The sequence below is a fragment of the Microtus pennsylvanicus genome, chromosome 11, assembly GCF_037038515.1.
Source record: "Microtus pennsylvanicus isolate mMicPen1 chromosome 11, mMicPen1.hap1, whole genome shotgun sequence".
Lineage (NCBI taxonomy): Eukaryota > Metazoa > Chordata > Mammalia > Rodentia > Cricetidae > Microtus > Microtus pennsylvanicus.
Window position 1 is genome coordinate 90611502 of NC_134589.1, and position 12611 is coordinate 90624112.

The following is a 12611-nucleotide window of genomic DNA, read 5'->3' on the forward strand; positions in this document are numbered from 1 at the left end:
GGCATTTTTATTTCTAGTCATACACCAATACCATGTATGTGCCCATACACATTAGTATTGTGTATATGCCTATATAAAGTATATTAAAGGTCTAAAAGTGGCCATGCAGTCTGCTTCAGGCTTCCATCATGTCCACAGTACATGAAAATTATCCAGGAAAGACTGAGCTATGATATATCAGCTATGATATATCAGCCTTGCTAGATACCTCAAATTAAATGTCTACATGGTCAGTGTGGGAAAACCCTCCGAGCTGCAATAAAACTGGACCTCAGTGGCTGTCAGTGACAGTGGATGAAGGTTCCTGATACCCTGAGAAATGCAATCTGTGCTGCAAAATAATCATTGCATGTAAGCTGAGGCAGGAGTTCATTTCAAGCATTTCTTTTCCTTTTTAAAAATATATAATTTATTTCTATTTTATGTCCATTGATGTTTTGCCTGCATGTACGTCTGTGTGAGGGAGTCAGAAGCCCTGGAACTGGAGTTACAGCCAGATGTGAGCTGCCGTGTGGGTGCTGGGAATTGAACCGGGTCCTCTGGAAGAGCAGCCAGTGCTCTGAGCCATCTTTCCGGCCTCAGGCATTTATTTTTCACGGCTTTCCTTTCTTATAGTATAACTCTCCCATAGTTTACTTTACCCTTTTACTAAAAATCTGTCAGAAACTCTTGCTAAGATTTTCTGAGCTCTCTCAGAAATGGAGAATGAATTTGTAGATACCCTTACTGGTTTCTTTTTTAAGACAGGGCCTCTCTCACTCCATCACAGGCTGGCCCGGAGACGGCTGCACAGTCCAGGCTAGCTTTACAGTTGTCTCCCTACTTCAACCTTCTAAGTGCTGGGGTGACTAGAACACGCCAGCATATCTACATCAATGGGACTTCTTTCACAATTTTCTGTGGTTGTTGTTTTCGAGACAGGGTTTCTCTGTGTATCTTTGGCTGTCCTGGAACTCACTCTGTAGACCAGGCTCAAACTCACAGAGATCTGCTTGCCTTTGCTTCCCAAGTGCTCGGCTAACTTTTTTCATAAAATTTAACTGTACTTCATTGATAGTTTTGGTGTTTATTTATTAATACTTTTGAGCAATATTTAGCACCTACAGAACTTTGGATCAGAGTACTGTGAACACTTTAAAATAAATGAAAATGATAAAATAACAGCCTACAGGCTCCTGGTACCACTGATACCAGGAGCCAGGCTTGCCTGCAGCACCAAACAGTGTGCCAGATCCTTGAGCTTGGTGGCTAATGGTGACTAGAAAAAACAATTAAACACTATAATATGATCACAGAAGAGCTTTTAGCTTAAAATATAATTGATAAAGAAGGCACAAGAGGGGCTAGAAAGACAAACTAGTGGCTAAGAGCACTTATAGCAGAGGGTCTGCGCCCACATGATGGCTCACAACCATCTGTAACTACAGCCCCGGGGACCAGATGCCTTCTGACTTCCTTAGGCACTAGGCACACGTGATTCACACACATATATACAAGTAAAATACTCATGCATATAAAATAAATCTGAAAAACTTTTTTTTAAGAGAAAGAAGGTGTTAAAAAGGCTAAAGGCTGTGGGTAAGATGCATGTCACCTTGACACCTTCCTGAATGAACGCCTTACCTTTTGATGAGTTTGATAGATTTGAAAGCTTCATCCATGTCCCCAATGGTGACAAAGAAGCTGAAGTTGAGCATGGCATCCCGAGTAGGCTTGTCACAGTCCTCCAGCCCCACAAAGTCTCGTAGGGGTCTCTTGGCTACCATCTGAGGGATGTGGTAGTGGCCAGAATCCACCCTCTCTTCTTTCTCTATTTCTCCAGGCTGGAGGACAAAGGCCGCATAGGCTTGTCAAGTAACATGTAAAGGCAATGCCTGCACCCAGTCTCACGTCTAACTTCAAACAACCAATGGGAAACTTATATGCAGGGAGGCATAGGTATATAGCCACAGGCCAAATGGTTCCCACAGGGTCCTGAAAAACCTTTAATGTCACTGGAATTGATCAAAGCTTTGGTCCCTTGTTTCAGACAATAGGTCAACAAAGGTCGTCCAGGAATAAACTTGCTTTCTCAGTCTCTGATTCGGTGACGTCAGAGTCTCACATTAGAAACAGCTCTTTCTGCTACCCTCTCCCCATGTTTCATTCATCAGGAAGACTTTCACCAGCTTTAAACCAAGTCAGCCACACATCTGCCTCTTAGAACTAAAGAATGCTAGTCTGTCTTTCTGTCAGGAGGCCCCTGCCAGGGCTCTTCTAGTGTGCTCAGCCTCTACATTTGTGTTTGGACTCTTCTCTCCAGGGCTGGAACTCCCTTCTCTCGGCAGGCCATTTGCCTATTACTGTGTACACATATTCTCTAGCATAAATTTACCACCATGACGACCCAATTGGTGGGGTCAACCACCTCTTCCCCAGCTCAGCTGTCATGAACTGATGATACTCCTTATATTGCAAACATGGGTCACTCAAGCACTCTATATCTGGAGATCACGTGAAATGGCTGCACACGCCACAGAGACACACCAGACTAACAGCCAATGGGCTACTGTCACACTTCACTAAGTCATATAGTTCTATGGCCAAACAAAAGCCCTAGCCTTCCAGAAAAGCTTCCTGTGTAGCTGAGCAGAGAAGGTAGGAAGTGCGGACACACACACAATACAGCAAGAAAGCAAGAGTCTCAGAGATGGGACGAAGCCAAGGTGACAAGCCAGACCCTGGGGTTTCATACTTACGACGGCACCATATATGCCTCTTCTGTGGAATAGCAACTATGGGTGCAGGCACAGAAAAGGAGACGAGAAAAAGAAAACATGCATAAATGTGTGGAAGAAACAAAAATCCAGAACACAAGATTAATGTGGAAAATTCAACAGAAAGAATTTAAAAGAGCTTTCCAAACTTTCTGTTTTCAAATCAAAGGGAAATTACACCAAAGAACACAAAACAAGATTGAAAAATGCCAAGAAAACATCAGTCTGGTGGTGGAACTCCATTTTAAAATAAAGTAAGCAAGGACACCGAACTGACAGAAAAAGACTCCCAGAACTCAGTCAATCACACGAATACCTTCCCAGCCATCAACTCCACTTTTAAGGCACATGGAAGTGTAACAGACAGACGGCTCGTGCACCAGCTTCCAGTGGCTCTGCAACACCGCCGCAGAGGGTAACTTGGAAAACTGGAACCACTGTCCCAGACACATTTTTATTTAAAATGTGTGTATCATTATATACACATGTTTGCAGATCCTAAAGCTAGAAGCCCCATATGGCTGATCGCAATAGTCACAAATCAAGGGGCAGTATCCACTGCCACCCTATTCTCTACACCAATTCCTTTTAAAGTAAATCGCAGCTCTGATAAGAGCTGAGTGTGGCTTGTATGTTTGCGGCTGTCTAGCAGTCCACATGAGAGTTTCATTAGCTTATGTGGTTACGTGGAGGGGACTATATCACAAGATACAGGTTTTTATTCTGCCCTGTCTCCCTGTGGCTATCCCACGACTCACTTTTGGCTACAACAGGCATGGTTGGACTCACATGCAATCCTAGCAATCTCAGCACTCAAGAGGCTGAGGCAGAAGAACTAAGTGTGAGTTCAAGGCTGCCTTAGGCTACGTAATTAAAATCTTGCAAGAAAGAAAGAAAAAGAGGAGTGGGGTTAGAGAAATGGCTCGGTCGATGATAGCACGCCCTGCTCTGGCATAGTTCAGTTCCCATTACCCAGGGAGCTCACCACCACCTGTACTGTTTCCTGCCTCCACAGGCACCTGCACTCATCCTCATACAGACACACACACATAAAATTAAAAATAGTTTTTAAAAAAATAGGTTAGTTTCAGACAATAAGAATAGCACAGGGCTCATTTAAAGACTGATTGTACATCACCATATTGGGGAAAACAAGAGACACTAGGTAAAAGGTAAAAGCTAACACCATAGGTCCCCTCTCCCCACCTTTTGGTGTGACAGTGCAAGGGAAGTGAAGCGAGGATGTCGACATTTTCCCAGAAGGTGGGGGTTCCAGTTCGATCTTTAGTTCAGGTATCAAAGCCATGCCAGCAGCTGCAGCCCAGTGACTATGGAGCTCACTGACAGCTCCAGCCCTTGCGACTGAGCTTTGACGCCACAAGCCCACTGGGCTCCTGGGTGGAAAAAGTCCCTCAGGTAGCTCAGTGTGGTAAAAAATGGATACAACAGCGTGAGACTGCCCAGACTCCGTTTCTTTTGTTGGTGTGTCATCTGAGAACCACAGCCCAAATGGACCTCAGGCATGTAACATACGTGAGTTAGGATGTGTGCTAGTGTTTACTGACCCCATTTTTTCAAAAGCTTATAAAGAACCATGTGTATGTACCTCATTCCTATCTAGGTTACAGAAGCTTCCTGAGTACTGACACCAGCCACCTCACAGTGATCATCTCTGGGCTGGGGGCAGGGAGACTGGTATCATTTGTAATTCCTAAATTCCTTAAGAAGAACATAGGAGTAATTATTCTAAAAACTCAGCTAGAATAAAAGGAAATGACAAAGGCTGAAAGACCTGTCATTAGAAGGAGAGTCAAAGCCGGGTGATGGTGTCACACGCCTTTAATTCCAGCACTCAGGTGGCAGAGGCAGGTGGATCTTAGTGAGTTCGAGACCAGCCTGGCCTACAAAGTAAGTTCCAGGACAGCCAGGACTGTTACATAGAGAAACCCTGTCTCGAAAAACAAATAGAAAAACAAAAACAAAAAGAAGGAAACTCAAAAGGGAAGAGCCAAGAGACACAAGACCATTATCACGTTCGTCTGCCCTGCGAGCAAAGGCGTGTCCTGTGAGGTTTCCCAGCACCGGAGACTTCAGTGCTTGCAGAATCTCAGATAATTGCTGACAGCTGGTGGCAGACCTGATCTCATGAGAGGTGAGCCTCGGAACCTGGAGGGCCAGCTCAAATCTCAAGTATGCTAGAGACACATGGAAGAATTTACCCAAGGAGGGGAAAGCAGAGGATAATTGTGCAGGGGTCAGGGACTCCCACCTTCTTTGTGAAGTAATAATGAGGCACTTCCATTCCAAGAAGGTTCTGGTAGATAGGAGGCCGGGGGAAGCAGTCATGGAGTAAGAAGCCATGCTCTTCAGAAGCGAAGAATGACAGAATCAAAACATCTTCCTGAAAGATACAGGACAATGCAGCGTGGTTTTAAATTTATATAATTTTCTTCTCGGTTTCTTTTCAGGGTGTATGGTCATGAGTTATTTCTGGCAAGGCTTCCCAAGCTTTTTATCTACCCCCTTTGAAGAATAAGGCATCCAGCCTCTCCCATATGACTGCACCTGACCTGTCTGTGACCAAAAGACCCCTGGAGTGACTGACCATCAAACCCATCTGAGTTCATGAGGGAAACCCAAGAGTGCTTGTGTTTTTTAAAAATTCTCCCTTTGAGTTTCTTTGCTCTGATTTAAAACTCATCAAGGAGCCAGGTGAAGCCCAACACCTGGGAGGCAGAGGCAGGTGGATCTCTGAGCGAGAGGCCAGCCTGGTCTACATAGTGAGTTGTATTCAGAGCTACATAGTGAGACCCTGCCTCAAAAACAAAACCAAACAATGACAATACTGACAACAAACAAACCAACCCCCTCTTCCCTGCTCTTGAGGAATACGGATGGTACGGATGGCCCAGATGTCATATTGCCTCTGTTGCATGTGAGCAGAGTAAGCCGCAGCAAATGCTGGGACCACCTTCCTATCTACAACTGCTTCTTAAAAAGAGGACACATACTTTTCCTCATTTCTCTAGTGTGAACTCTTAGAGCTGCACACACCATCATCACAAATAAACAGAACCATTTGACCACATGACCAGCACCAGCCGCCCCTAATTATTTCTGCTGTGCCCATATTTCCTGGGCTGTCACAGGAATAGTCCTCTGGAAAAGTCCTCTGGCAATGTGTCCTTCATTCCAGTGATACAGAAGCCTCTGCGACTGAGGATCAAGGACAGGGTTTGCTCCTGGTATTCTCAGGATTTCAGAGGGTCTCAGGGGCAGACTCCCATCTGTGAGAATGCCTCCAGCAGGAAGATAAACCTCGAAACTATAGAACGAACTTCCCCGTGCCGACTTACTTGGGAGTTGTACATGCAAACTGCTCTGAGAGGAAGGTGGGCAACAGGGGCACAGATTGCCGGGCTTTAGGCACATCTGACACCTTGCAAAACATAAGGCTTGGGAAGTGTCAGAGTCTCAGTTTCTATGTGGGTTCTGGTCTGGAGCCAAGAGCACATCTACATGGAGGTGGCTCCACAGAGGTGGGGGGAAGTGAGGAGGGCAGACACAGTGACTGAGGACAGCTGATGAGAGGTGAATGGGGGTTACAGCTCTACCTCAGACCCAATCTCAGCAAGTGCTAAGGTAGTAAGGGATAGTTCTATAAAGAGCTCTGCCCATCTTACCAAAAGCAATCTACAGAGTCAATGCAATGTCCAGCAAAATTCTTCACAGACCTCCAAAGAATGGCACTCAATTTCATATGGAAAAGCAAAAAACCCAGGATAACCAAAACAATTCTGTACAATAAAAAACTTCTGGAGGCATCAAAATCCCTGACTTCAAACTCTACTACAGAGCTACAGTACTGAAAACAGCCTGGTATTGGCATAAAAAGACAGGAGGACCAATGGAACTGAATAGAAGACCCGGCAATTAATCCACACACCTTCGAACACCTGATTTTTGACAGAGAAGCAAAAAATACCAAATGGAAAAAAGAAAGCATATTTAACAAATGGTGCTGGCATAACTGGATATCAACATGTAAAAGAATGAAAATAGATCCATATCTATCACCATGCACAAAACTCAAGTCCAAATGGATCAAGGACCTCAACATAAAGCCAGCCACACTGAACCTTACAGAAGAGAAAGTGGGAAGTACACTTGAACGCATTGGTATAGGAGACCACTTCCTAAATATAACCCTAGCAGCACAGACACTGAGAGAACAATTAATAAATGGGACCTCCTGAAACTGAAAAGTTTCCGTAAATCAAAGAACATGGTCAACAAGACAAAATGATAGCCTACAGAATGGGAAAAGATCTTCCCTAACCCCACATCAGACAGAGGTCATCAAAAGAACAAATAATTCAATTAAAAAAAAATGGAGTACAGACCTAAACTCTCAACAGAGGAATCTAAAATGTCTGAAAGACACTTAAGGAAAATGTTCAACATCATCAAAGAAATACAAATCAAGACAACTCTGAGATTCAAGCTGGTACAGCCCCTTTGGATGTCAGTGTGGCAATTTCTCAGAAAATTAGGAAACAACCTTCCTCAAGACCCAGTAATACCACTTTTGGGTATATATCCAAAGGATGCTCAATCGTGCCACAAGGACATGTGCTCAACTATGTTCATAACAGCTTTGTTTGTCATAGCCAGAACCTGGAAACAACCTAAATGCCCCTCGACCAAAGAATGGATAAGGAAAATGTGGTACATTTACACAATGGAGTAGTACACAGTAGAAAAAAATAACGACATCTTGAATTTTGTGGGCAAATGGAGCTAGAAAACATCATTTTGAGTGAGGTAATCCAGACCCAGAAAGACAATTATCACATGTACTCACTCATTGGTGGTTTTTAAACATAAGGCAATAAAACCAGCCCACAAATCACAATCTCAGAGAACCTAGACAACAAGGAGGACCCTAATAGAGACTTACATAGATCTAATCTACATGGGAAGTAGAAAAAGACAAGATCTCCTGAGTAAATTGGGAGCATGGGGACCTTGGAAAAGGGTTGAAGGGGAGAAAAGAGGCAGGGAGGGGAACAGAGACTGCTCTTTGGACTGGCGAGGAAGGGGGAGAGGGTGGGAGGGGGAGGGAAATGGGAGGAGGGGAGGAGGTGGAAATTTTTAAGTAAAAATAAATAAATTAACAAAAAATTAGAGCTCAAAAAAAAAAGTGCTCTGCCCACAGAGAAGAGTAACATGGGCCAGTTAAGAAAATCAAGAAATTAAAATTTAGGGTTAGACTGGACAAAAAAAAAAAAATGGGGCGGACCTAGACAGGAAGGGTGGAGCAGATAAAAAGGAGAACACCATCCAACAGACACACCTCACACTGCAGCTTTCCTGTGTGGCTCAAGATGGGTCTGTCTGCAGGATGGTGGTGGTGCATGCCTTTAGTTCCAGCACACAGGAGGCAGAGGCAGGCAGATCTCTGTGAGTTCGAGGCCAGCCTGGTCTACAGAGCTAGTTTTAGGACAGCCAGGGTGCAAGAGAAAAACCCTGTCTCAAAACCCACCTCCCCAAAAAGATGGATCTGTCGACCATTTGTCTGTGGAAATGATTCTGATGACACAGTAACCCTATCCAGTGGGAGATACGAGGCAGATTCTTTACTTCACACGATGGATTTTCCTACTAACTCTCCCGTAAGTTATACCATGAAGACACTATCTGGCAAATGGTCACCATATATGTCTAAACATGTAACATAGCAAACAATAGGTACCTTGGGGCATGTGTCCTCCATGTGGGGCTGCTTGTCTACAGTCTGTGGCTGGGCTCCAGGTGATTCCTGCAAGGCCTCACACACGAAGAGCCTGGGCTCACTCTGATCCCAGAAATGGTTCACAGGAACGTAATTTGCTAGTCTCTCATGCATAAACATGTGGGTCCTAAAACAGAAGGGAAGAACTGTCCCCAACTCTGACAAGAACAGTGCTTTCAGTGCTACCCACACCACTCAGAGCCATCTCAGCCAATGCCAGCAGGTGGCAGTGTTGACAAGTGCTCACCACCACGCATCCCATCAAAACAAATTCTTGCAGACTGAGAAATTGGGAGTAAGGCTCTGGAAGTCTGGCTTGGAGACACAGAGCACGATGCTTGGATCTGGAAGTCCCATCTATAATAAATATACCATGATTTATGGGCCCAAAACTTGAAGCTCTTTTTTTTAAAAAAAAGATTTATTTATTTTATGCATGAGCTATATCTGTGTGTACACTTTTATACCAGAGGAGGGCATCAGATCCCACTAGAGATGCTTGTAAGCGAACATGCGGTTGCTGGGAATTGAACTCATGACCTCTGGAAGATCAGTCAGTACTCTTAACTGCTGGGCCATCTCTCCAGCCCCCTAAATAAGTTCTATATGGAGATCTTAACAGTAAATGAATGTGATGATACACACTATTAGTTTTAGTTGTTTGGGAGATGAAGGCAGGATAATCACACACAAAAAGGAAGAATTACGAGGTAAGGCAGATAGTCATCCTTAGGTGCCACCCACCCTCTAGAGAGCACAGCAAACCCAGGGGAGAGTATGGAACTGCTGGGCTCAATGGCCCTTGGGGGCTGTGCAGGACCCACTCCTACAGGAAACATAACTCTCATGGCTGCCCACGGCCATGGCCTGCTCAGCTCTGTGCATCACTGACGTGACAAGCACGGAATTTTGGAAGGAACATATACTAAGGACTTATAAAATGCCAGACACAGGTACTCTAAGGAGTCTGTCCAAGAGAGGTTGGTCTGGCAAGAGATTTAGAATAGGCAGAAAGGATGGTGTCTATTCTTAAAAGAGAAGACATGGAAATCAGGCAGAGTCAAGAGAAAAACCATTTCATAAGATAAAGAGGGGAACTGATAGTAGGAAGTGAAGGAAAGCTTAGTTCCAAAGATTTACACCTGGTCACAGAGAACCCAGGAACACTAGGACTGGGATGAAGGCCAATCTGAGGAGCAAAAGTTCAAGGCCCATATTCTGAGGCAGGAGATCAGTGACACAGTTAGCTGGAAAGAGAAGTAAGATATCAACAGAGATGAAAAGCAGACCAAGCAGGTTAAAGGAGGCAGGCAGGACTCAGGGAGAGAGACAGGAAGAATTCAGGGTGGACTGGACAGGAAGATCAGAGTCAGGGCCTGCTGGAACTAGCATAAGGTAAGGCTGGAGTTGGGGAGTAACTCAGTGGTAGGGCACTTGCTTAGCACACACCAGGTTCTGTTCTGGGATCCATCCTTAGCATCACAATCAACCAAATTAATGAAACAAACAAACAAACAAAAACTAGGGGGCTGGAGAGATGGCTCAGCGGTTCAGAACACTGACTGTTCTTCCACAGGTTCTGAGTTCAATTCCCAGCAACCACATGGTGGCTCACAACCATCTGTAATGAGATTTGGTGCCCTCTTCTGGGGTGCAGCTATGCACACAGGTAGAATACTGTATACATAGTAAATAAATAAATCTTTAAAAAAATTAAAAAAAAATTAGCAAAAATAGTAGAACAGTACAAAAAAAAAGGGATGACAGAAAAAATATGTCACTGAGTGAAACTCTGTTGCCAGTTCCTCTGTTCTGTTAGCCATTTAGGTGAGCCTGAAGGTTTTCATACCATGCTTCCTGTCCTGCACCTACTTCATGGCAGACACATCTAGCATTCTTCTTTTTTTTCTTTTTGCATGTGTGCGGTCAGAAGGCAATCTTTTTTTAAAATTTATTTTTATTTTATATGCATTGTTGTTTTTGCCTTCATGTGTGTCTGTGTGAGGAGTGCAGATCCCCTGGAACTGGAGTCATAGACAGTTGTGAGCTGCTATGTGGGTGCTGGGAATTGAACCTGGGTCCTCTAGAAGAACAGTCAGTGCGCTTAACCACTGAGCCATCTCTCCAGCCCCACATCTAGCATTCTTTCCCAAACTGTTTGCTTTCCTGACTCAAGTCATGCAGAATCAAACATAGATGTAGCAAAGTGCTTAGAAGTGCTTTAAGGCCCACGAACAAGTTTCCTGTAGCAGAAGCTATACTTATGTGTTACATCAGCCCTCCCCCAAAAGAAAGACATTGATTTTATTTTAAATCTTCTCTAGAAACATTCTCTACCAAGACAATCAAGCACCTTTTTCCCGTTAGAGTTGCCAATAAGTCTGAGGCCATTCTGTTCTGAGACATTCTTAGAGATGTTTGGGAAAGCCCCTCCAAATTTGAGTTACTACTAAGTCAGTTCCATAGTCTCAACCCTGGAGCACAGAGACCAAGGACTTAAAACTACTTCAACTGCTTAGTGTCTGTTTTAGGCTCCAAGGTTCAAAATCTAACTTAGTAAGCTGGACGGCAGGCAAATATCGTTTCCCACAAATCCTCTCGACCATAATCTCACTCATTGGTCTCCGGCTCACTGAAGGGCAGTGTCTGCATCTGTCCAATCTCTCCAGTCTTGAAGTCGAAGACATTCACTGTGTCCATTTCAACATCATAGATGTAGATTTTGGAATCAGGGCTGTTGTCAACCTACGAAAGAAAAGACGTATTGTTCAGAGCTGGCGAGTGCTTTAGGGCCTGTGCCCGTGGGGCTGACACAGCTTGTGCTCCAGGAAAATGCACCTGCCACCAGTCTCCATGGCTTCCAGTCAATGGCATGCCACCAGAATAATTTCAATGCTTTATTAAGCCCACCAAAATAGTTCTTTAGTTACTACTTTGTAATTTCAGACAACTTAGAATAAAGTCTAAAGAGTTGTAGCTGTTCTTAGTTTTGACTAGAAATTAAAAAAAAAAAAACAACAACAACTGGGTCTCAGTACATAGCCTTGTATGACCTGGACCAGGTTGGCCTTGAATTCAGAGATCTGCCTGCCTCTACCTCCTGAGTGTTGGGATTTTAGGGGTGTGCCACCATGTTCAGCCTGAAGACATTTTCTTTGCTGAGACAGACTAACCAAGGGACTCAAAAGGAATCTGGATTTATGGCAAAAATGACATCTGTACAACTGAATACAATTGATGGGAGTGAGGCTCATTTCCACTTGGCAGCTGACACACGAAGTCCTGAGTGGTATTTCTAACGAAGGCGGGTGGCTCCTGCCGCGCTGTTCGCAGAAGCTCTGTTCATGAGGGCAAGATGTGGACAGCCACTAAGGGACTGTCAATGGATTAATGGAGAAAAGGTAGCCTATCAAAACAATTCAGGCACAGAGAGAATGAAGCACTGGCACATGCTACAACATGGATGAGCCCCAAACGCTACAGTGGGTGAAAGAAGCCAAATCAAAGGCCACGCATTCTATGACATGTCCAGAACAAGAAAATTCAGAGACAGTAAGCAGGCCTGTGGTTGCCAGGAGCTACGATGGGGGATGGGACTGGTAGGCAGTTAATGGGTATGACAAATTTCTTTAGAATGAAGATGTTTGGAACCAGATAGAGGCAGTAGTTGTACTATACTGCAAATGTACCAAGTGCCACTGGACTGCTCACTTTGAATGGTTAATTTTATGATATATATATACATGATTACACACAAAGACACATATATATGACTCTCATTCCAAGGTTTTGAGAGCCTATTTTAAGATAACGAGATGTCAGCATGCCCAAAGCATCCTGAGCCTGTAACTGCTCAAGCAATGCTTTGAAGCGGAGGAAGAAAGCAGGAGCACACTGGCCCATGCCCCATCTGACAGCATAAGCAGTGACAACAGGCTCACCTGAGGGTTCTCTGAAAACTGCATCTGGGTCCTGCCCCTCATAAGGGAATACTCAGTAAGTGGCTTTGGAAGCAAAAGAAACCAAGCAGGTCCTGGGTTCAACCTTGGTTTCAGGCTCAG

General features: G+C 44.3%; 1 protein-coding gene across 2 annotated transcripts in view; it reads right to left on the reverse strand.

Moving 5' to 3' along the window:
* The window catches only part of Ift140 (intraflagellar transport 140), a 90473-nt gene that overhangs the window by 44473 nt on the left and 33389 nt on the right, over positions 1-12611 (reverse strand). For both annotated transcript variants that reach the window (XM_075941523.1, XM_075941524.1), the window contains 4 exons: positions 11165-11295; positions 8512-8677; positions 5026-5157; positions 1624-1823 (listed from right to left, as the gene is read on the reverse strand). In XM_075941523.1, the coding sequence (XP_075797638.1) occupies positions 1624-1823; positions 5026-5157; positions 8512-8677; positions 11165-11295 (629 nt within the window). The remainder of the gene's footprint in view (positions 1-1623; positions 1824-5025; positions 5158-8511; positions 8678-11164; positions 11296-12611) is intronic.